The 26,431-nt window shown below is 40.1% G+C and overlaps 1 protein-coding gene across 7 annotated transcripts in view; it reads right to left on the bottom strand.

Moving 5' to 3' along the window:
- Window positions 1–25,805, bottom strand: part of KDM4C (lysine demethylase 4C) — a 210,914-nt gene extending 185,109 nt beyond the window's left edge. For 2 of the 7 annotated variants that reach the window (XM_035140866.2, XM_035140870.2), the window contains exons 1-6: window positions 25,701–25,805; window positions 17,794–17,864; window positions 16,231–16,392; window positions 8,895–9,070; window positions 6,276–6,390; window positions 1,281–1,474 (exon numbers count right to left, since the gene is read on the bottom strand). In XM_035140866.2, the coding sequence (XP_034996757.1) occupies window positions 1,281–1,474; window positions 6,276–6,390; window positions 8,895–9,070; window positions 16,231–16,374 (629 nt within the window). In that variant the 5' untranslated portion in view covers window positions 16,375–16,392; window positions 17,794–17,864; window positions 25,701–25,805. Of the gene's footprint in view, window positions 1–1,280; window positions 1,475–6,275; window positions 6,391–8,894; window positions 9,071–16,230; window positions 16,393–17,793; window positions 17,865–24,758; window positions 25,277–25,590 lie in introns of those variants that run through there. The other 5 variants (XM_035140869.2, XM_035140868.2, XM_060269022.1 and 2 more) reach the window with 5 other exon arrangements.
- Between the last annotated feature and the right edge of the window lie 626 nt (window positions 25,806–26,431).

Here is a 26,431-nt window from a genome sequence, read left to right as displayed (position 1 = left end):
GGTTACGTGGTGTAAAACTTAGTGGAATATCATCTGCAGCTCTCTGAGTTTCACTGGAGAAACATGGCCAAACATGTGTAACCATATTGTGTACTTGTAATGTCATTTTAGTTCTTATGCATTCATTTATATGTCCTCTCTGGCACACAAAGCTTCCTAATTTATCTGTATCCCTTTCCACCATCTGATTGCCCATTGTGTCCCTAGACCTTTGTTACCAACAACTTAATTCCTTGGCAGGAGCAAAGCATTCTGTGATATCACAAGAACCAGCCAATGACAGCAGGTGGAGCAGCTTTTTTATTTTTTAAAAAATGGTAAGACTTATAGCCTGCATTTGGGCCTTTTAATTTGCAGATTGCTGATCTATTGAATTCTGCCTTTAAAAAGAAGTTATTTCAACGTTTAAGTGAAGGATTGGAAGCCATTGGGGAAGAGCTACAGTTCAGTGGTAGAGCATCTGCTTTGCGTGCAGAAGGTCCCAGATTCAATCCCCGATATCTCCAGGTAGAGTTAAGAGAGGCTTCCATCTGAAACCCTGATAGGCACTGCCAATGCTGAGCCAGATGACCTAATATTATCAGACAACTCACTATGTTCCTAAGGCTCTGCAGACATTACTAGTCTGAAACTCCCATCATCCCTGACTACTGACCACACTGGCTAGGACTGATGGGAGTGGATTCCAACAAAATCTGGGGGGGCACAGGTAGCCCAGCTTAATAATAATAATAAAAATAATAATAATTTATTTGTACCCCACCCATCTGGCTGAGTCTCCCCAGCCACTCTAGGTGGCTTCCAATCGAATATTAAAACAATACAGCATTAAGTATTAAAAACTTTCCTAAACAGGGCTGCCTTCAGATGTCTTTTAAAAATAGAATAGCTGCTTATTTCCTTGACATCTGTTGGAAGGGCATTCCACAGGGCGGGTGCCAGTACCGAGAAGGCCCTCTGTCTGGTTCCCTGTAACTTCACTTCTCGCAATGAGGGAACCGCCAGAAGGCCCTCGGTGCTGGATATCAGTGTCCAGGCTGAATGATGGGGGTGGAGATGCTCCTTCAAGTATACAGGACCAAGGCCGTTTACGAAGAATACTTTAATGTATTCTTTCCTTGCAAATCTCAAAATCCAGATGTTTTACACATGTCCGACTGGGTTGGATCCTTCTGTTATTCACATACAATGCACTGAAACAAATGCCTGCTTTTCTCCTTTAACCTTCAGAAACCAATAAATATTTTGGAAAATTGATTTTTCCTAAAGGGTTAACTTGCCAGGATTTCGGTTCCCCAAAGTGGAGGTAATTAATGCTGTAGAGGTCCATATCTTCAGTATGCCATGCAAACGTTGTCTTCCACATGCCAAAATACAGATACGGGGTGTTGACTCCCTCAATTGAGATTCCGCAGTCTTCTTCTACGATATCCAGTATAGTATTAAGATGAGCAATATTCCATTCTTTAACATTCTGAAAGGAATATATGGGGACACAACTGATCAATGTCAAAAAAGATAGAAAAGGGGGGAAGATATGAACAAAAGCAAACTCGCATCATCAGCTTTTCACTGAGAGGGCAAAATTCAAGACTAAAGAGAGCTGTCCCACAGGACTTGAGGATGACTGTTTATTTGGATATAGGACAAAGGGTGGATTCTGATGCATGTTAAAAACAAAATCAGTCTCAAGCACTGTCATTTCAGTATTGTATCTCTTGAACTAGGTATACTTTTAAACAAAAGTAACAGGAATAGGAGTTAAGTACTGTACTGTAGTGGCCAATTATGAAATAAGGTGCAAATGCAATAGCTCCTTTAACTTTGTACCTTTTTTGTAGCAGAAAACACACACAAATCTGTTACACTAGACTAGACAAAACCTAAGAAAAATATGTCTGTTATTAAGAACTCCATAGTTCAGCTTTCTTTGTAGAACTCCACAATTTGTTCTAAATGACAGCTACTACCTTAGGATATTTCCAAGTGTACAGAAGAAGACTTCATCAGTAAACAAAACAGACAGTTATATCCATGAAATACAATGCTATCAGTGCTTTCAAGAAGTGCAGTTATTACCACAGTAAATCACGAAAGAAAGGTTAGCTTTGATTTTGCAGCTTTCTAGAAATAAAAGCATGAGTTTATACCCTATCTTTAATCCTCTGTTTAAGATTTTACTACTACACTTTTCCCCATCCCTCCACTCACCCCCGTAAAATATTAGATAACTATTGATAAACCTATTTTCTATCAATATATTAACTCCAACATCAAAATATCACTAAATTTAGGGGTCGTATACCTCTGACTACCAGACACCGAAGGCAATTACTGGGACAGACAATCTTCATCATGCCCTGTGAATTACCTTGGTTGTTGTTGAGAAGCTTAATAATAATAATAATTCAGCAGGCTACTCTTTTAGCTTTGCTCTGCAGGTAACTTGCAACAATTACATGTTCTTTGCAAGCAGTACAGAGGAAGCAAGACTTAGCATAGACTGGCTGCAGTCATTGGGTTGTGGCTAGTGCCAGTCATACTCAGAGTGGCCACAATGAAATGAATGGCCATTAACTAACTACGATCCATTAATTTCACTGGGTCTATTCAGAGAATAATTTAATTGGATACATGCCATTGAGGCATCTTACTTCACGGGACTGAGAAGTTCAAAAACTACGCATGTATTCTAAATGCAATTTTAAATGAAAGCACGAGCCTCAATTCAGTTTGATTTACCTTGGCAAACAAAAATTGCCTTCTGACTTGCACTGCCCTGCCAATAATTTAACCTATATCCATATGCAAAGGCTTAAGGTTAGGTCCCTTCACCCTCATTTCTCATATGAGACACCTCTGAAGCTCAAGTCCAAAACAGTATGAACTTAGAATCCCCTAACTTAATTGGCACATGAGATTCAGCCCCAATACTGTCCAAGTAAAAAGTGTTGTAGGAAACTTGGGAATATTGCAACTTGTTGGTTAGCATACTACCTTTTGTTCTGAAGCTTCTTTCCCACCCCACCCCCCAGCATAGCTGCCAAGTTCTCCCTTTTTTTAAGGGAAATTCCCTTATGCTGAATAGGCTTCCTCGTGAGAAAAGGGAAAACTTGGCAGCTATGCCCCCCAGCCTCAGTTATTTATCTCAGATGCCTGTCCCCTGAAGCAAAGTTCACCTCCCCACCCACCCTAAGAGACCATGTTGTTCAATCTCTCTCCAACAGGCTGTTCCACAGTTCAGTCTTTGTGATTCTCCTCAAAGGCCTGCTAATGTTTGTTCGGTCTTGTGGTACATCCATATGAGTAGACTGCTGCAGCCCAGCTAGACCCTAAGCCTTGCCTCCTCTACCCTGTTTCTTTGCCTCCTTTCGATCTTTGTTTTTTATTCAGGTGAGTTAGGAACCTTGAGTTCCCTTAAATAAATGAATCAATTTTTGGACCTATATTGAGAGGGCTCTAAGGAATCAAAGTTGCTTGCTTCAACAACCCATGACAATCATAGTATTTTCCCTGCAGGGAAGAGCAGCAACCCAAAATCCATTCCCTGTTGAGCTGGGAACTTTGGTCTAATGACAACTGCACGATCACAGTGAAAGTTAGGAAACCTGTGCTCAACCTTCTCCTCTCGTTAGAACAGGGTAGCCTAGGTACAATCATGCTCTAACCAACCATTTTACTCTTCAGTGATCCTAGCCACAAAGTTATTTTACTCTTAAGTGCCATTTTAGTGCTGCAATTAACCAAACATTTTTTCCCCCTTTGGAGCCAAAATTGGGACTCAGTGGCTCTTCCTAATTCCTCCAATTAATTAAAGTGACTAATGATGCGGTGCAATGGGTGTGCAACGACTCTGGATAAAAGATCCCAAAATATCAACCCTCCAAGGTTGCACATGTAGACATGGATGTTCATGTACAACGGGCACTGTTGAAACTGGAGTACTAGACAAGACAGATCTTTTCTGTGCGAATGTTCAAACTAGGAAATAGTATATGTTTCCTGGACACTAGTGGCTAGCAACTGGTGCAAGCTTCCATAAATCCAAGTGAAGTTGTGTTACTCGAACAGCAGTTTCCTATGACACCTGGGAAACCACTTTTAAAAAGCAGAATCCTGTATTATATATGGCACAGGGCTCAGCTCTCCAAAGCAAAATGTAAAAAAAAATGCTCTGGATGATTCCAAATAGCTCCTTGACTCACTGTCTTTATAAACAGAGGGGTTGTTTCTACAGATTTTGCACTGGTTTTAATGCTACTCTAGTTTAAGGAATTCAGACATTTTTACCATGCATAATACGCAGCATCACAATGGAATGACTGGTTGGAATATTGGAATATTCTGGTTGGATTTTTTAAAAGGAAGCTTTATGGGGGGAAAGCCATGATATAATGTTGAAACTACATTGCTTCCATTATGTCTTCTGCATTGCTTTTACTTTTCATAACACAATTCAAATATTTCATTTATAAACATATGGCTTCTCATGAGGAAATAATTACACCAAGCACTTTTGCTCCTCCCATTGCCTCATTTCTAGACAGATTGTATTTTATCCATCCTTATTGAATACATGAAAATCCCTAATTTGAATAAATATGAGAGATTTAGATTCTAAATTTAGAGATTTCACTAACAGCACAACACATATGAAAATGTATTGTTGTGCAAGGGTGCCACCTGCTGGCTGAAGAAAATATACATACCGTATATCAATTGTTTCCTCCTAAAGATGCATAGATATCAACACTTCTCTAACAACTTTTCCCTTTGCATTCCTTTGCATGTTACAAATGTTCCTAACCTCCATTTAACCCAGCACCACTTTCGTGTTTTGTTTTTATACCCTTCCAGACGTTTCCTTCAACTTCGCTTTCAGTCACCATTACAGGAAATAAATTATGTAGCTCCTTCAGAGAGGAAGAAGAGGAGACATAAAGATAATTGTACTCTACTAAATTCCCAAAGGCATTACAACTTTATAGTATCACCAATTGCCAAATGAATAGACCTCTATTAAAAGCTTTTCTCCACCATTTGGGATAGCTGGCCCAATTGCATTACAGTGGAACCTCGGTTTATGAACACCTTGGTTTACGAATTTTTGGTTTATGAACGCCGCGGGCCCATCTGGAACGGATTAATTCACTTTCCATTACTTTCAATTGGAAAGTTCACTTCAGTTTATGAATGCTTCAGTTTATGAACAGACTTCCGGAACCAATTACACCCATGCTTCGGGTTAAGTACGCTTCAGGTTGAGTACTCCGCGGACCCATCTGGAACGGATTAATCCACTTTCCATTCCTTTCAATGGGAAAGTTCGCTTCAGTTTATGAACGCTTCAGTTTATGAACAGACCTCCGGAACCAATTGTGTTCATAAACCGAGGTACCACTGTATACGTCTTCTTGCATTAAAATGCCCAAATGCAGGGCACAGGACAAGAGTTCAAATACTGCTGTTTCCCTTCCCCCTGCCTGTGAGTTGCATCACACATGTCTTCTTTCTAAGCCACCAGAAGAGGAAGAGAGCTTGGTACTCAAACAACTTGGAACCCAAACACTGCAAACCCGGAAGTAAGTGTTCCGATCTGCGAACTTTTTTCAGAAGCCAAACGTGCTCCGATTTAAGTGTCACACTGCCGTTTTGAGTGTTATGCTGAGGTATGCCGGTTTTTGCTATTTATTTTACATTTTTGCACCTGTCTTTTCTTTTCTTTTTGTGACTGTGTGGAACCCAGTTCAGCTACTGATCGATGGATTGTGTGACTGCAGCACATTGTTTATTGCTCTCATTTTATGGATCAATGGTCTCGTCAGATAGTAAAATTCATGTTAAATTGCCGTTTTGGGGGTTGTTCTTAAAAGTCTGGAACAGGTTAATCCATTTTGCATTACTTTCTATGGGAAAGCACGCCTTGGTTTTGGAATGGACTATTGGGACAATTCTTGGCTTGCCTACTCAGAAAAAAGCTCTAATTTATTTTTACTTATTAAGTTTGCATACTGCCCATCATCTCAAGATCTCAGGTCAGTTTCACAACATAAAAATATTGTGTTCAGTGGGGCATACTCTCAGGTGGTGTGTAGACTGTAGCCTATGCATGTCTTGTTCATCAAACATTCATAAAAATGGGGAAACTGCAAACTCATCATACAATGTGCACATGCACTGAAAAAAATGGAAATCAGATAATAGTCAACCTATGGGTCTCTTTTTAACTATGCAACTTCAGCTAATTTTTAAGGGTGATTGAACAGAGAGCCTACTTCATTATATATGCTTCCGTTAATATCAGCTCCATAGATCGGTGCCACAAAAGTTAGATTTTTCCAGTATTTACGCTCCAAGTCTTCATAGTCTAAATGTCTTGGGGTACAATATCTGTAAAGGGAGAAGAATAAAGGAATTAGTTACAAAAGGTCAGTAGATATTAATGCGTTGTGGGTCTTATAAAACTTATGTGATTCTCATCAGGGGTGACATGTTATCACACCTGAAGTGAACAAGGAACTTTAGATATTATTTATAGGGAGGGGAGTCTTCCTGCAAAGTTTATCTACTGACTGAAAATCCCAATAATCTGGTTCTATTACCAACTAATATCAACAACTGGCTGAACTCTCCAAGCCAACAAATTGCGCTAAGCAGCTTGGTGTTTTCCTTCTCCTATCCATACTATGCCAATGCAGACAGATAATTTTGAAGCACCTCTAGCTAAAGTACATGAATATAAACCAGAGTGCAAAAAAATAGCATAGAAAAGGTTTGTATGCATTCATCTATTTGTCTCATTCCAGTTACATTGTGTTGTACCATAGGCCTTTTGAGCAAATTCATTTTCCAAGCCTATCTCAAATGCATTTGCCATTTCCTATAATCTATGCAGTCTCGTTTAATACCATATTTCTTCTCTGACTGTTTTTAGTGTGCTTATTTTACATATCACAAATGTAGAAAACCAGATACAAGAGTTAGATACGAGATACTATATATGAACCATAACCAAATGTTGGAATTTTTGGAATAAAAGTAATTCTTGCAACACTCTTAAAAGTAGCATTAAGATAATCCATATTTCTCTTGACTTAACTAGAGCTGCTAGCTTTGCTTTGCTGAAAGGTCTTTTGTCTGGCAACTCAGGGTGTAATAGCCAATAGTCCTCCAGCAGATGCAATGGGAGTTTCCTTTCCTTCTGCAGCCCGCTGCAGCCCGCCACCTGCTGCAAAAGATTTCCCCAACCATCCAGGTTAGATTTTGGGGAAACACCAGGCACTGCAAGTGGGACGAGAGGAACTCCAATTGTGCAAGCAGGCTGACAACATTCAAGGTCACCTATTGCTTCTAAATTGAAATCAAAATACAGTTATCAGCTTATTTTCTAATAGTTTTAGGCAGCCTCCTACCAAAGAACCAATAATATAAAAGGTATATTGTCAGAGATGGCTGCGGCTACTCATGAGTAAAGATGCTCCACTCCGTCCCTTCTTTCAAGGTTTTATTGTGCAAGCTATTTACAGTGCAAGAGTATCGGGAAACATGACTGCTCAGTCCGTATCAGAACCTCGCAATGGCTTCTTCCTGGTCTTCACCCAGCATAAGAGCCTGGGGACCCCAAAACACCGCCCCCTTGCCCTACAGGTACTGGCATGCCTCAATTCAGGCGTTGGGAGAAATGGACACCCTGTGTCCGATGACTGTCTCAGCTCCCCCTCCCCTAGCTCTCCCTCAGAGCGGTGCAATGGCTCTGTAGCATATGAGAGCCCTCTCTCCACTCCGTTCACTTCCTCATTCCTCTCCTCTGACTCGCTGCTCGTGCTGACGCTGGGTGATGAGCTGGTGAAAATGATGTGTGTGGGCTCTCTGTAAGGAGACCCCCTGACATATATCAAAATAGTTTCTAAAGTGAAACATACCCTATCTCCAAAAGCTGTCGTTACAAGTAGGAAGCCGTGTTGGTCTGCCGTAGTCGAAACAAAATAAAAAAATTCTTTCCAATAGCACCTTAGAGACCAACTAAGTTTGTCATTGGTATGAGCTTTCGTGTACACGCACCCTTCTTCAGATATCTTCAGGTATCTGAAGAAGTGTACACGCACACGAAAGCTCATACCAATGACAAACTTAGTTGGTCTCTAAGGTGCTACTAGAAAGATTTTTTGTTTGTTTGTTTGTTTCCAAAAGCTGTGTGACCTTGAGAATAGAAATTGTCTGCAGAACAGCATGCATGGAGGGTTTGCAGAAAAAGTGGAAGTATAAAAATGTGAGGGATGTTTTTATTAGCCCTTAAAAAGATAAAGGACCCCTGACAGTTAAGTCCAGTAGCAAATGACTCTGGGGTTGCGGCGCTCATCTCGCTTTACTGGCCGAGGGTGTTGACGTTTGTCTGCAGACAGTTTGTTCGTGTCATATGGCTAGCATGACTAAACCGGTTCTGACAAAACCAGAGCAGCGCATGGAAATGCCGTTTACCTTCCCGCCGAGGCAGTACCTATTTATCTACTTGCACTTTGATGTGCTTTCGAACTGCTAGGTTGGCAGGAGCTGGGACCGAACAACGGGAGCTCACCCCGTCGCAGTGATTTGAACCACCAACCTTCTGATCGGCAAGCCCAAGGCTCAGTAGTTTACACCACAGCACCACCCGCGTCCCCTTATTAGCCCTTAGAAGCCATGTATTAAGTAACTTTATTGAATTTTATTGGGGGGAAGTGCACACATGAGCATAAGTATGCATTTGTATGCATTCTTAAACTATAGCTTTTATTTAGAAACCATAAACTACAATCTATAGATTACCTACAGTATACATGACTTAAACACTCTACTGTAACCTAAGCGTGCAGCCACATAATCTCCACCTTGTGGTGGCACTGAATTATACCTACTTGTCACTGTTGGCAAGTTGCCGAAACTCCTTCACAGTCATTGGCTTTTTCTGAATGTTGTATTGAGTGAAGAGCCCTGATTGCCCAGTAACCATCTGTTGAATTGGAGCTGGTATAATCAGAGAATCAACGTCATCATAGCATTTTCTTGGCTTCCACTCCTTGGGGGGAATCACCTGGGAATTTAGAGGAACAGCATATTAACAGCAGCCAGTGTAACTTAAAAGAAGGTTTAAAAGGATGAAAACAAAGAGTTTCATTTAATGAAATTCTATATAAGGAAATCCAGCAGTATTATCTGGAAAACTCAACATTCATGTAAAGCCAGTGCCTAATGGCAGATATTAGTTGCCAGAATGCTGCTTACCAGTGGAATTTTCTATTCGTTTTCTTTGAATAGCAGCCCCCTGCTCTATAGGGTCAGTGTCAAAGCTTCTTGCTATATCTCAAGGGGGAGTCAAAAGCTTTGCTAAATGTGCATTATGTGGTCCATAATAAGGACGGATAATCTCTGCCAAATATTGCTGGACTATAACTTCTGTGATCCCTGACCATTGGCCATGGGATTGTTGGGAGTTGGGATTCCAACAAGATATGGAGGGACACAGGTTAGATACCCCTGGCCTGCAGCCATAGTACCCAATGTTTTAACAGAGAGAATTTTTGATCCTGGGTTTTAATTTCTGAAAAATGTGTTACATTGTGTTAAATATTACCGTATGCATGATAGAAAAAGGTGGTGAAAATAACAGTAATGTAATAGCCACAGGCTAATATTTGTGTTAACTCCAAATTATGAATAGAGGCCAACCTACGCTAACTCTACTACACGTTTATTATGCAATGATAAATATGTTTTATAAACGAACTGTCAGGCATTCTCTATTGCATTTTGTTTGTGGCAGTGAATATTAAAATAATTGGCTGAGATGCCATAATGGCACAAAACATTCACAAATGTTCCAAGTACTCTGGGGACAAAAGCACTTGGAACACTTGCAGATCAATTTCTGTAAAGGAAGGAAAAGTTGTCAGTATGCAAGGAATTAAAACCTCACATGGGGCTCTTGGGACAAGAATAGCTTTTCTGACAGCCAGAGGATTGGAAAGCGATCCTAGGACAAATTAAAGGGCAGGAAATTCAGAGATGAAGTAAAGGAGGAGTGAGAATATTTTTGGGTGAAGAACTGCATTACTTAAGTGAAAAGCTGGCAGGGACTACTTTCTAGTAGTAGACAGGGCCAGACCCACACATAATCACAATTCATGTGAACTGTATTATGTTTTACATGAGTTTTGAATTACGGCATCTTCCATGTATCAGCTAATTGTCATTTGGACTAGAAGCTGTTGGCCTCAGTGCTTCTCTTCACCAAAATTTACCAAAATTACCAAAACAATTTATGGCTTAATTCTTTAATAATATATTGCCTTTTGCTGTATTTCTGTTTTAATTTATATGCCTTTCTTTCATACATGCTTGTAGAGAGCGCAGGGATCTGTATTTTAATTGTAACTTGCTCAGGAATATTTTAAAGAAATAAATGGTGTGTTTTATACATGTGACTTAACTTGCAAATTACAATGGCTCTCAACTAGTGGAACTTTAATTTCTTCTTGTGACACAACTGTGGTCTGGATTGTGTAAGGATTGTGTTTGTTGGCCTAGGCTCATGGACAGATACAATGCTTGATGAGGACTTGTAAGCGTGTGGACCAATTTTATACTTTAACAGCGTTCCCCCCCCCCCCTGCTATCCCAACCCTCCATGTGCATAGGCCTGCACTCTTGGAAGTTTCTGCCCTGTGCCAAATGAGTCCTGACTCTTGACATGCTGAAGACCACTGGCCTATAAAATTTAGATAAGGTTTTCCATATTCTGGGGCTCTGGACCAAGACCAAAAGTAGTCTACAGCCACAGAACTAAGCTTGAGCACACTTGATCAGTGTCTTGAGGGATGTTGGCATATGGTCACAAGTTTTTCTTTTGTTGACAAAAAGAATTTGTTCAGGGGTGGACTTTGGTAATATGGTGCTCTGAGCAAGGGCAAAATTTGGTGCCCCTGCCCAAGTACTGTATATTCCTGCGTATAAGACTACTTTTTAAAGCCAGGAAAATCTTCTCAAAAGTCGGGAGTCATCTTATACGCCAGGTCGTATTTCTTATATGGCGAGTATATCCCAAACTCTATATTTTAACTGGAAAAGTTGGGGGTCGTCTTATACGCCCAGTCGTCTTATATGCCAGAATATACGGCATTTCTTATTTTCACAGTAATTCCTTTAGGTAAAGTTTACCCATATATTTACCTGTATATTATCTGTACAAATAAAGGTATTATGATGGTGATGCACCCCCTTGGCTTAGCACCCGGGGGGGGGGGGCTGCTCACACCACTCTAAATCCATCATTGATTTGTTTTCTAGATAAACATTAATACATTGATGGTCTTTTTTAAAGTGCTTTCAGACTGAATTGTCTTTACATTAAACTGCACAAGCCTAAAATACAAGATAAAATTAATTTCAGCAAAGGATGTTGCCACTTAAAAGAAACTGTGAAAATGTAGGCAAGTAAAATCCTGGAATTAGTACATGTCTCTTCATTTATGTACATCAGGTAAAAACATATGACAGAAGCTTTAGCCATGTAAGGACTTCAGTAAGATGCTCTCCACAAGTATTTATTTCACAAATTTTCAGAAAATGTATGCACACTTGAAAAGGAACTAAATGTTGCTTAGGGAGGTAGAGAAACCGTGCATTTAAGATGCATAAAAAAAATCAAATATGTGCATAGCAATTCTCATTTTCATGACTATTAAGCATGCACTTGTGATTTGGGCTACACGGTGTGAATATTTTAAGAACATTTGCATGCTTTTCTTTAACTCAAGGTCAATGATGATTTTTTTAAGGCCACAAAGCTCAAACTATTTTAATTCACACAGTATCTTCTCTTGGAGCCAACATGAATAAATTTCTGAGAATTTATATTTAACATACCACTATACTCTACTACCTATGAAAACATATTGAATCAGTTTCCATCCCAAAGAATTTCAGCATTATGAGTCATACATTATATAGTTTTTTTAAAAAAAAAACTGGTTCTGAATGGAAAAACAAAGCAGAGATAACTGGTCCAAGGTCACCAAGCAGATGGCTTCAGCAAAAACAGCACCAGCCCAGAGAGCAGCTGTTGAGCAAGCCCAAAGATGGAAGGTGGAGATGGAAGCATCCCCATTTCCACACTCCCCAGCTCCTCAGCCCACCCCTACCTCTCATCTTCCATTCTCGCCAGCTGATGCCCTGTGCTTCATGCCTTCCATGGGTAGCAGCCTGGACGCAAAATATGAGGTGCAGCTTCAAGACAACAGCTGTGAGCCACCAGGATCCTGCTGAGGCTCTCTCAGCATCTTTATCAGGGCATCTCCCTACCTCTTGGTGGATTCAGCTAGCTATCCCACTCCCTCCCTCCACCAGCAACCTCGTCTTCTGCTACCATATAGGGCCAAGGTTCAGCTGAAGAAGCTGGAGATGCTGCTGGCAGATGAGCCATGGTGCAACGAGAGCGTCCTGAGAATGGAGGCACTGCTGGACCTCCTGGTCAACCTCTACACAGAGCATAGCTGCCAAGTTATCCCCTTTTTTAAGGGAAATTCCCTTATGCTGAATAGGCTTCCTCGTGAGAAAAGGGAAAACTTGGCAGCTATGACACAGAGTGCAGCCACAACTCAGGGTTGTGGACAGGGTTGAGTGGGGGTGGATGGGATCTCATGATTGAGAGGGATGTGTGCAAGCTCCTCATCAATGGCACCTGGGCAGGCTACTCAGAGTCAACCTTACCATTGGCGGTAGGCCCAACAACCCCTTCATCTCCACCATGGCCCACGTCCTGAGGATACCAGCCAGTGCAGCATCTGGCTGTCCTGGCTTAACAACAAGCACTACGTGTATTTTATGTATATTTTAACGGAATGAAAAGAGTCACCGGGGCGTGTGGAGCGTGTGTCTGAACTTAACAGTGCTTAGAATTTTTTTTTAGTTGCTATTTTGTTAATGTTGTTAGTATTGTTTTATAGATTATGAAAGCTGTATTGTAATATGTAATTTGACTTTTGTTGTAATTATTTTTAGTTGCTTTTCGGCTAAGTGTTTTCTAGATCATAATTGTTTTATTGAGGATTTGTTAATTATCTCATACGATTTATGTTGTATTTGTGATGTTCTATTATGCTTTATTATGTTATTGTGTTGTTTATTGTTTGTAAGCTGCTATGAGACTCATTTGAATGAAAAGCGGCACAGAAATACAATAAATCAAATCAAAATGTTGATTGCACAACACAGGTGGCCACTTAATCTGCTTGATAAGTAGATGACACTCTGCAGGTTATCATTTAAAATTATGTTGTATGCTTGAAATTCTACTCCATACAGCTGATAATATTTCACCGTCAATGTTAAAAGAGGCCCTGAGGACCAAAAAGCATGTATCCTTACTTCATCAACTTTGGATCACAAAGGTGCACCTTTATTTGTTTCAGTGTTCTTGTAGTACTTGATTAATCATTGTTCTCTGCTTTTTAACATGACTGCTGGACTGTTGCCTGCTTTTATTGTCCTTCTATTATTGTTCAGTATTATGTACCTTATTTTACTGTTTTGCTGTATTTGTAAGTCACTTTATGAATATTTTGATAAAAAATACTTGATATAATTTAAAACCATAGTATTAACAATAATATTAATAGATTCGGCCTCTAACAATGTAACCCAATGATTCCCGTTTAACTCAATGGTACTTTCTCCCTGGTAAATGTGTATAGGATTGCAGCCTAATGCGTGACTTTCAAGATCCTTTCTTTGTGAATTATAGACTAGGGTTTCCAGAAGAATACAGTCACTACTAAAAATGCATGCTATATTAAAAACTATAACCCCATATGCAGTCTTTTAACACAGTCACTTCTCACTGACGAGCTACAGACCGGATAAATGCAACATTTTAAAAGAAAAAAATAATTCTGTTTTTAATTTTCAAACTGCATACTATATAGCTGCTAGAACATATTACGGTACGAGTTTTAGTAATCAATATTCAAATAAAAATGCCAACATGTTAATAAAATGTTGTTTTGCATCATGCATTACACATCAGATAGAAAAGATTACATGGTATGCTGTTTTTACTTTAGAAATAGGACTGGAGGAATTGAGGACAAAAAAGACTAGAGACAAACAAGTTCAGCACCATTGGGGGGGAAAACTGCCCGTCTCTATTATTACAACATACTTTACCCTGACCAAAGATCCTAACTGTTGTATTATAATGGCAGAATCCAAACACATCCATTACTAATTCCAATACAGTGTAATATTGGACAAAAGATGGATATTACCACAATCAAGCAAATCAAGGTTATTCTTTGTTTTTGTGTGATGTTTCTTGGCTTTGGACATTTTAGTGCAACAATAATATATATCAAGTTTGTTTGTATATGTTATATCAAATAATGTATAGTCAGTCCATTGAATTCTTTTAGCTGCCACAGAAAAGCCAAGGTGAATACAGTGGTACCTCGGTTTATGAACACAATTGGTTCCGGAAGTCTGTTCATAAACTGAAGCGTTCATAAACTGAAGCGAACTTTCCCATTGAAAGTAATGGAAAGTGGATTAATCTGTTCCAGACGGTCTGTGGAGTACTTAAACTGAAGCGTTCATAAACTGAAGCGAACTTTCCCATTGAAAGTAATGAAAAGTAGATTAATCCGTTCCAGATGGGTCCGCGAAGCGTACTTAACCCGAAGCATGGGTGTAATTGGTTCCGGAAGTCTGTTCATAAACTGAAGCGTTCATAAACTGAAGCAAACTTTCCCATTGAAAGTAATGGAAAGTGAATTAATCCGTTCCAGATGGGTCCGCGGCGTTCGTAAACCGAAAATTCGTAAACCGAGGTGTTCATAAACCGAGGTTCCACTGTATTACATCTGCAGTCTCTTACTATTATTATAATAAAATTAAATGCCATAATCACTGAAGACATACTACATGATTTTTAGGTTGCAACCATGAAGCAATACAATCTCAGGAGGCCAGTTTTGTTTGGTTCTTTCTCTAGCTTTAGTCAAGATCTCATTAGTAGTACCGGTATTGTGTTTCACCCCCTTCAGAAAACACCTGCATACTTCATGACACAGGTCTCCAGTGTGCAAAACAATAACCCAAGAGAGTTGTTCCTTTATATTTATCTAATGCATAACATTATATATGAAACCAAGGTATCGAGTAAAGGTGTTAATATAAATCTACAAAGCATTTCACTTTGTAGAAAAATCCCCCTGGGAAGATGCACGTGAAACCCTCTGTATGCAGAGATCTGTTTTTTCTACAGAAGAGAATGGAGAATCCTTGCTAGCAAAGGATGTTCCACGTGTACTTCTGAGCCCCCAGAATGTAACAGGGATGTAAATATGTAAGAACAAGTGCAAACAAATATATTTTAATTTGTTTCCGGTAGAAAGAGACATACTAAAAGAAACAAGTGCTGGGGAAATTTGTAAATTTCTCACAGCTTGGATGGACAATTAAAAAACAAAAAAATTATTGATAATTGGGGAAAATTTGGAGTATATTTAAAAGAACTTGGGTTTGAAACCAATATTTTGTAGTATTCCAAGGAGGAAAGTTAATGTAAGCAGTAGGAGGATAAACAATTTTATAGTCAGGATAGAAGAGAAGGGGAAGTCGAATTACAAAAGAAGATGTGAAGACAGAATGGAAGATATATAAGACAAGTTGACGATATATTTGAGAAGATGGAGTAAGCTTTGTTTGAATTTGTATGATTATCTATGTATGTATTGATTTTGCTTTTATTTTAGAGAATTGTTTTGTTTTATATTGATTTTAAACTTAATAAAGATTAAACATTAAAAAAAATAAAAAAAATAAAAAACAAAAAAACAATGGCTATCCATGCATTATTCTTTTACTGCAGGATATATCAGTGAGTAGCTTATAAATTGTAGTAGTAGAGTGCCAACTTTGTCCCCAACAAATACAGAATTTTATATACATTGTTGTATAACCATTTCAGGCAGTCATTGGTAAAGCCTAACCCATGCAACCTTTTTTCTGATATTTGGCAGTCTACTTCATTCACATTGTGACATTTGATATATTGATTGTTAAGTCATTTGCGTATTAGTATCTAGCTATCTGATAGATCTTTATAATGTTATGTATAATCTTTATGAGAACTTTATAAGGAGTGTACGTATTAAAATTAGTGGTTCTTTGCTCTACAGAGCATTTTAAAGGGTTTACCTTTGCCAATCCAGCACGATGAGCACCTTTTGATTCCATGTAAGCCAAGTACTTATTAAAGTCCCGGAACTCATCCACTGTAGGCCGGAAAGTCATGATTTTACAGCTTGGGTTTGGAGGAGGGTCCAAGGATTGAGCAGCCATGGCTGCTCAGATTTACGCCTGGTAAAACACAAACACTGTTAGTTGTGCGGCAGTGTATTTGAGGAAAAAATACTGATATTGTAAATGCTTTATACATAGGGGTGGCCAACTCTCAAGAGACTGCGATCTACTTTCAGAATTAAAAACTGGCAGTGATCTACCCCTGTTGAGTTTTTTTAGGGTGAAGGAAGGCCCCGTTTTCTTAGGGGTTAAGTTCCATTTCGGGGGGGGGGGGGTAAAGGCAAGGGACAAAAGGGTAAAGTCACTCACAAAATCATTGCTATGGATCAGCAGAGAAAGCTCCATCTTCCCTTCCAGAGACCATACAACAATGGAGGGTTGGGCGAGGGGGCAAGGCAGGTTTAGCAACGCTAAGGAAAGGGAACCAGAGATCGACCGCAATCTACCAAAACTTCGCAGGGATCTACCAGCAGATCGCAATCAACCTGTTGGACATCACTGCATTATATCAATGCAACTACATCCAACTGATGATCATGTTGGGCCTCTTTTCTCATGCATTGACTGCTTGTGCATAATACAAATATGTGGTTATGAAGGCAAGGTTAGGAACAAAAACGGACAGGAAACAATGTTGGGAACACAACTCAAGTTGAAGACACATCCCAAGGAGAAATTTATAAAAGAAGTTATTCACTGTTTCGATCAAGACCCTCAAAGACACTAGTTGTCGTTTAAAGAATTATCCACTTTGTCTTATATGTGTCATTGTTATTGACTGATAAGCGTTAACAAAACAGTCTGGCTGGTTTCAATCCATATGTATAAATCATCATCAGCCACAGCCCATTATTTGTTTTTCATTGGCACCATGTAATGATGCATGGGGTTCAGTCATATGAAGGCAATAAATATTCAAATAAATATCCTGTAGTTACAAGTAGCAGGCCGTCCTCCTCAAAATAATAAATTATTTCCACAGACACCATAGACTGGCCCTATCTTCAGTGTACAGGCATTCAGCAAACCAGGCCATTATGTAGAATGCAAATTCCTCTGTGCAACTTCATGCCCAATTCAGCCCTTCACTGAATGAAGGAATGAAAGTTCTGAAAACTGCACAAGACTCCCAATTCCTTGGCATGTTTCTGCCCATGTGCTGGGGATAGGGATTTATGTACCAGTAGATCCCACCATATGTAGGCAACTTTCTCATTTTTTAAAAAAAGCATTAGCAGTAATATCATTCATTGCTCATATAGGATGACCTGCTTTATGAAACAAGCAATTTAGGATTAGCAGAGCACAAGAGTCTAACAATAAATATGCAGCCTTTTAAGTATTTGCTGTTCAAAAGTAAAAAGCTTAGGAGAAAATACATTACTTGGCATTCTAACGAACTCCTAATAAGCATATGAGGTGGGGAAAGGCTGTGAACAGATTAAACATTGTTTTTACCTGCTGATTTGACACCTGTTTTCTACATCAACCGGAACAAACAGGTCACTGTCCACTTATGTACCAGGAGACTGCAGGAGAGAGATAATTTGTAATAATGCAAGTGTATAAATAATAAACTTCCAGATATTTGCAAACATGCCAATACATTTTTATCAATTTAATAAAAGATGCAATCTAAGTTTATAACTATTTTATTCCGAAAGTTTTAGTGAACAGAATATAATTAACAGATGAAACATGCAGCTCCAGAAAAATAACTAATGAAAATTAGTGTTAAGGACTCAATAGTATTTGTAAAAAGATGCTGTAATATGAAAACAAATTACACTTATTCCAACAGACATCATGCAACTGAAACCTGTTACAATATTGGGGGGAAGCTCCTGATTAGAATAAATTTGTTTTGACTTTTAATGCACAGGTAGCAAAAGTCTACCTTGTTCGATATTTCTCAACAGAAAACTGTTGGCAAAGGGCAAAAGCTTCATCTTCCAAAACCACTCTGGAAGAATGTTAGAGGACTGAAATGGCACTGTTTGCAAAAACGTGTAATGTTTATGTTATCTGTTTGTATCTCTGTCTTTTTATAGTAAAGTAATTATGATTAAATCCCAAATCATTATAGGGATGGAGAGGCTTCCGCAGCCTTATTCCATACAATCCCATTGTTGCATCAGCAAAAAACTTCCTAAAGAAGGAAGAAGTACATTTGAACTTCCGTTCTTATAACCAAGCATCTGCTCATGAATTTAATGCATTTTTTTCCTTGCCAGAGCATAGTCATTTCAAGACTTCCTTTTATGTAAGACTTGATTTAAATCTCGTTTTTTACAGCAAGACTCATTTTTGCTGGTATAATCTTAATATTTACAACCAGAGGAAGGCTTCATTTTTTGAATAATAAATTTTCAGAGTAGTTTTTACAGTTACAGTATATAAAAAATTACCAATTTGGTTATACTATTAGAAATACATAGACAGATAATTATGAAATTATTGTGAGGTTTAATAAGTTAACCATTTATATTTGGACAACTTTTCAGCTGTACTTTATTGGAAGGAGTAAAATAATCATTTCCTTAATAATTTATTTAACTAAAGCAATAACATTACAGCATATGTATCCATGTTTGTTAACTGATGTGGTTAAACATTTTTAAAACGAAAAACAATTAAAAAAACAAGTTTTTGCACACACAAGAAACTCAAAACAAATCCTTATTTCCTAATAAATAGCCTTTGGACTATAATGTAACTTAAATAGAAAACTATATTTAGAAAGACTTTCCCTCCAAAGCATTTTATTTTAAAAAATCTGATTAAAATTTAAAAATCTGATTAAAATAAAAAAATCATTTTTTGTTTTTTTGTTTTTAAAATCTTTGAGTTTTATCCACCCTGCATAGATACGGCAGAACAACCAGCTCTACCCACCAAATATGCAAACATGTATTTATAGATAGTAGCAGTGCTGTTATCACCCCAGTTCAAACTCACACTTAAAAAATGGGAGGAAGTTACCTGTTGCCCATCTCAGGGTTAGATGCAATTATTTCCCAATTTGCAGGAGACTGAACTGGTGGCAAAAACTAGCTGTACCAAACTTAAAAGAACTTGTCACAAAGAAGAGCAAGCCACATGCCTTCCAGTATAAATGCCTGGCTAGATAAATATAATAACTACTTAGGTTTAACAAACCAAAAAGCATATGCCATACACTATGTTTAATTACATGCTCTAGTTTCAATCTAGGCAAAGCAGAAGATAATGTTACATACTACTTCTCCATCTCACAACAAAGAAAAAAAGGGGCTTCAACTCAGCTACATTTAGTGAAATCTCACGTGTCCAAATTAGATTATGCCAGCTGTGACTTTCTTTTGAACAAGGGAAGGCAAGAGCATCACCTTTTGTTGAGCACAAACCTTTGCAACAAAGCTGTCAAGTTATAAACTACCACAAGCTAACTTTCATTTTCATATCACACAAAAAAAATGAGACAAAAACTTAAGTTTCCCTGATTTGACAGCAGATTGACAGTTGCCTGAACATATACTGCACAATGCATTTAGCATACTATAATATGCACTGGCACATTGCAGCCTATCAGAATGAACAAAAATGTTTTGACAAGTGAAAAATGTCCTCTATTTGTGAAAAACATATTCTAAACATTAGGCTTCACTGAGCTGTATTGCCAATGGAATAAATTAAACTGTGGGAAATAAAGCAAGTATTAACCTTATCCATGGTGCTAAATGCTTTAGTTACATCTTGACTGGAATACTGTACTGTAACATGGTGTAGGTGGGCTGTCCCTGAAAACCACTTGGAAATTTCAATCGCTGAAGAATGCTGCCAGTAAAATCTTTACTGGGCTGAGTGTTAGGATGATGCAACCGTTTTAGTCTAACAGCTCCACTGGCTGCTGGTTTCTTTCCAAGTATAATTCAAGGTGTTGGTTATTATCTTTTAAGGTCTAAACTACTTGGGATCAGCCACTTCAAGGCCCATCCCCTGCAGTGGGCTTGTTATGTGGCAGTGCCCCATATGTGAAATTCCCTGCTCCAAGAGACTAAATCAACTCTTTCTTTATCAAGATGGTGCTGGCATCTGAAAACCTTTCTTTTTAAACAAGTCTCTGATTCTGATGCTGTTTAAACGATTCAACTGCAAGCTCTAGCTCTCCGGGTTCCCCCTTTTTACATACAGTTTTTGGTAAAAGACTTGATATTTAGCTGTTTTAGTATGGAGTTGTTGTTCTTTTTGTGTTTGCTTCTATATTTTGTTAGCTACTTGGAGCACCTCCTTTGGAAGGGGGAAAAATGAGGATTTTTTTAAGATATTGGATTGGATAAAAGTCCTGTGTATAAAGAATTTAAAGCAGTATAGGGCAGGCATAGGCAAACTTGGCCCTCTAGATGTTTTTTTGGCCTACAACTCCCATGATCCCTAGCTAACAGGACCAGTGGTCAGGGATGATGGGAATTGTAGTCACAAAACATATGGAGGGCTAAGTTTTCCTATACCTGGTATAGGGGAACTCTGAATCTCCAGATAGTGGACTACAGCGTCTATTAATGTGGATCACTGGCCATGCTGGCTGGTGCTGATGGAAAGTGGAGTCAAACAATATCAGGAAGGCCTACAGTTCCCTACTCGTGATTTAAAGCATTTGATCTACAAGTTTGCACATCAAGCTTTGCATTTTTCAGCAGGAAAGATGACGTAAGCAGAAGCTGCTTATAAACTAAGACAGTGCAATCCTATATGACTGAATTTGTACAGATGCAAGTAAAAAAGGGGGTGGGAATCAGATCTAGAGTACACATACAAAAATGAACACATATATGCATATCATGCTGTACACAGACAAGCAATATTCCACTGGTGCAAGAAGAGATCATTGGTTCTGATGACAGAGAGGGCTTGGACATGTGATTGTATCCAACCAAGTTATAGTCAGAGTAGACCCACTAAATTAATCATGTATATTAATTTCAATAAGTCTGTTAGATTATGACCAACACTACATAGTTTGCATGGTAATGGGGGTTAGCCTTCCACCACAGCGTAATATGTCCCATTTGGGACTAAACTGCAGAGGTTGCAAAACAGTCTTTGAGAAGAATTCAGATTATAAGCCTGAAAATTGCACCATGGTGCAGGTCATCTTGGGTAGGGGTATAGCTGGGGTTTGTTGCTGTTATTGATATTAATTTTGGTATCTTTATTTTTAGATATTATGATTCATGTGGAAATTGTTAAATTTGGCTGTGTACTTTTTGATGTGTTTTATTTTTGTTTACAACTACTTTTGTTATATTTGTAACTATGTATTTCTCGCATGTTGCAAGCTGCCTTGAGCATGGTTTTAAATAAAGAAAGGCTGCAAACAAAGAAAATGATGTATGTCTCTCCAACTATCTGTTTATAATTATTGTACTCAGAGAAGGCAATTCAACTTCAGCAACAAATGTATCTCCACCTCAATAATGCAAAGTGCATTTACTACTATTTTATAAATAGTAGCTGCTTTGAAAGCTCTTTTGTTGCCTTTATTTCCTCATGAATGAGAGGCTAGGACACTTCATTCATTCCCAATATAACTAATGTCCCTGAGGTACTCTATAAGCATTTCTTTATTTACATCAGCAGTTTGTAAAATACAAGTGTAAAATGCATCCTGATTATTCCTACCAGGTGCCTCACTGGCATGCCAGAAAAGCAAAACACAGAAGTGAAAATTCTAAGGAAAGTGGTGTGATTATTACTTATTAGAAATAACAGCACGTTTAAAATAGAATTTTAAGAAGCTCAGGTTAATTTACCTTACAATTCTGCCAGGGTCAGACTTTGGTCTTTCAAATTTCAGAGGTGCTCTGGGAGAGGCAAAAATCCACCCACCCACCTCTTGCCTTCTGTTTAGCTCAATTCACTATGTCAAAGCTGTAAAACCCTGTGGTGCTCCCTTGGCTTGGCACCCAGTGCAGCAGAACCAGTCACCCTGCCCAAAATCCACCTCTGTTTCTACAATGCACTTATTAAGACACATGATGTGCAGCTCAGACAAAGAACTGAAACCTGTACAGTATATGTATATGACATTTTAGATATAATGCTAAAAATCCATTTGAGTGCAAACTCTCACACACAAGTTCTCATATGGGGGAATTCATAAATGGCGCTGTCTGTTTAGTAACTCCTCAGTCAAGACGTGGGAAATTTTGACCTCCAATTTTCATCTCCAAATATCAAGTTTATACAATAGTCCCTTAGGTACCTCAAAAAGATTTTAAAGTTTGATTTTTACAATTTTACTTATCTCATTATACATGAGATAATACATTATACATTTACTTTACTTATCTCATTATACATGATAAGCGATCTTCAGCCATCTCCACCCTTGCTTTTTCATGCAAAACCATTTGCAGTCGTTTTCGGTCATCAACAGCTATCAGTCAGTCAATCACCCATTTCCACCACCCTTCTGAGTGATCCCCCCTCCCCATCCCCACCCCTCCCCACCCCTTCTCTACATAAGTGCCTGGGGACTCCCATTTCACTGTATCTGAAGAAGTGTGCATGCACACGAAAGCTCATACCAAAATAAAAACTTAGTTGGTCTTTAAGGTGCTACTGAAGGAATTTTTTTATTTTACAATTTTACTGACCACATTCCTTTAAAAAGTTACTGCTCTGCTTTGATCAAATATTCAAATTTTTAAAAATAAAACACAGTACTTTAAAGCACTAGCAACTCTCACAATAATTGACACCATTACTACATTGATTAGAGAAAGGATGGTAAAGAACCCACTCAAAGAGAAGTCACCTTGGAATTTGTTATGCATTTCAGACATTGCTTTGTTACACTTGGCAATTTCTGAAATTCTTTCCCTTGCAAATGTGCCCCATGCTTCTAGAATAATACTATTTTCTAAAACGTTTAGGTAACAGAATGATATTAGAGACATAGATTGGCATAACTGTGACTACATATGCAAGGTTTCAGATCTACATGACCCACATAAAGCAAGCAAAGAAAGAACATTTCACCATTCCCAGGGGCCCACCGGTGGATGGATTAGAAAAAGGAAAACACAGACTGCCTTCCTCCTTGTAAAAACCAATACACCAAAACCCTTGCCCTGCAGAAAGAGAGTGATGCTCAATTCACACCAGCTCAGTTTTCACAAATAAGTAGAAACACTGTTTCTGACTGAGTTTGTACATTATCTGAAGGGTTGAACCTGGATTTTATCAGGACTGACCTGAGGCAGAAGATCCAAATAACACTCGCAAGCACTCATGACAATACTGCTGCAAACCTTTCTCAATTTCATCGAGACTTGTAGAGTGAATTGTGCCCAAAGAAAAGTTTTGTCTCCCTCTCATTCTGCCACCCTTAATGGCACCAAAAATTAGCTACCTAAGGTGACTGCCTCAGCCTTCTTAATGATAAAACTGCATCTAGATTTCATTCTTGGCACCTGCCAGTCACATGATAGCATGATACAATACACGGGAACTAGACTTGCAGAGAAGGAGAAAATGTAGCAGTTTGCTCGCAATTTTCTTTAAAATTTGAGTTTAGCAGATTTTATAGAAAATGCAAGCTCCAAAGAACCATATAAATATATATATTTATATTAACGGAAGTTTTTTTAAAAACTTTTGCTGGAATTTTTCACTTTTATTTGTTGGTCTTATATACACTCCACTGTATGAGTGGGAGAGTTCTCAGACTATTAAATTGCAGTCCAGGAATGGGTGGAATAGGGGTGGAGCTACACGATTCTGCAGAAGCCAAGTACTGCATCTTGAGAACTGAGAATACACCTGGACAAGGGATTATTTGCATCAATCAGGTGATAACGTGTACAGAGAGAGTTTGGAAATGTCCTAACAAATGAGTCTCGTGACACTTTTTAAGTTTAATAGATTGTGGCATCAAATATTGTGGATTATAATGTACAAAACTTTGTACATTTACAAACTAAAAAGACTCACTGAAAGTTCAATGGTTAGCCATTATGTGGTTTATGTTGATTATGCCATGACTGCTGTTTCAATAATATACCAACAGACCAGATTCTGGTTACACAACATAAGCTTCAGCTACTGTTGCGAGGACATCACTAGATAACAATCAATTACTGTATCATACTCTGTTACAGCTACATAGGAGATGCCTTGCTACTACGTACGGTAGTTTAGTGTAGGTTAACTTTCAAGCAAGGAGTGGGCAACAAAAGGTGGGGTTGCTTTTGTTTTTTGTTTGTTTTTTGGGTGTTTTTTTTACATCTCACAGTTTCTGAGAATTATGAGATTTTCAACACCAAACATTTCAAAACCAATAAGGAACCCACAAACATTTAGCATGGGAGACACATCTGGAAACTTCTTGCAAAGCCAAGTGTAACAACAGCTGTGGCCACCCAGTTCTGGCAACTTACAGATGAGCCTTCGAGGAAGCCTATAGATGACTCAGTACTTTCATAATTCCAGGAATGCAATCGAAAAGTAAACACCGTGAAATGTTTCTTCTTGTTGTTGTTGTTTTTGTTTTAAACTGAAACCCAGTGCGAAAGAGCCAGCTGCACCTCAAAAGGGTTGGCTTTGCTGTGTGTGGCGGCCATAGACTCTCAAGTCCCAAGGATCTGGAAACGAAACATGCTGCTGCTGCTACTGCTGTCCCAAGTGTGCATTTCTCTAATTCCAGCATTTTGTTCGGTGTTATTTTATTTTTATTTTTCCTCCCCCATCCACAGAGACAGCAAGCGCCTCCCTTGGCTTGGCGCCTCAACCTTGCCAGAGCCAACTTTGGCCATGGAAGAAGAAGGGCCCGTCTTCGCCCTCCTCGCCAGCCATTCGCCCCACTCCCTGGAGCACCTTTCCCTCAGAGGCCACTTTCCTCCGCAGCCCCCCTGAGTGTGTGGGGCTCAGGCCGGCCCACCCTCCTGCCCGCTCCCACGGCGACCTCCACCCCACCCACCCCAACCCCCAAATACCCCCCCTCACAACACCGGCCCTCGGCGCCGCTGCTGCCCACCTTCCCCTGCCCCTCAAGGCGCTCAGCTGCCACAGCGGAGCCTCCCTCCCACAGGGCCGCCGGGCCGGACCCACCTTCTTCCTCCCGGGGCCCCACCCCCGGCAGCACATCCTCCGGAGGACACCCCCACACACACACCTGTTACTCCCCTCACGAGACGCACGGCAAACCCATCCCCCTCCCCCGCCTGTCCCTATCCCACCAGCACCACCATCCCCCGCCATGGCCGGGTATACCTTTTCCCTCCGCCTTGGTTTAGCCGGACACGAGGGGGTTAACAGCGCGGGAGAGGGAGGGGGCTTGGAAGCAAGGAGCCCTGCTGCTGCTGCTGCTGCTAAAACCTTACCGCACTTCCTCAGAAAGCTTCCGATCGCGGCGGCGGCGGCGGCAACTATTTGCGCGCGCGTGCGCGCTAGCGCTCGCCCCCCCTCTCTTCCTCCTCCCCTTTTCCTCGTTTTGGTGGGGACTTGTTCTAATGTACGCGAATGACAGCTGCGGGCCGCGCACGCGCACCGCTGTCGGCGAAGGGCTTCCTGCTCCTCCCACACCTTCCCACCCACTTTCTCTCTCTCTCTGGTCCGCCGCGAGCAAACGCTGTGTCGTCACGTGACAGCAGAACGCGGCGGCGGCGGCGGCGTGGTTTCCTGCCTCGGAGGCCACGTGACCGAAGGAGGCTCGCCGGCGTGTTTCCCTGGACTCGAGGAGGATGAGGCGGGGAATGGGGGGTGGAGTGCGGAAGAGAAAGCCAGTGGTGGTCGTGGACGTCGTGGGGTTTCCTCCTCCCCTCAGCCCGCCTCATCCTCACTCCCCCCCCCCGCAGCCGCGAGAGGGTTAACAGCGCGTCAGACCTTCAAGAAGACTCAGAGGCAAGGGAGCGCGAGCTCCTGTTTGGCAGCAAGAGGCCCGGCTGCGCGCATGCGTGCGGGATTTGGGAGGCGGGGGCTGCCCACCCGCGCGCCCGCCCCCCTGTAACCGCCAGTTCGTTTTGGCTGAACCGGCGTGAGGCGCAGCGCGCGGTAGCTGAGGCAGCCGGTGGCGGGGAAAAGAAGGGGGCCCTCGCTCGGTTAGCTGGAGGTG

The sequence above is a fragment of the Zootoca vivipara genome, chromosome 16, assembly GCF_963506605.1.
Source record: "Zootoca vivipara chromosome 16, rZooViv1.1, whole genome shotgun sequence".
Taxonomy (NCBI): domain Eukaryota; kingdom Metazoa; phylum Chordata; class Lepidosauria; order Squamata; family Lacertidae; genus Zootoca; species Zootoca vivipara.
This window is presented reverse-complemented; position numbering and strand designations above follow the sequence as displayed.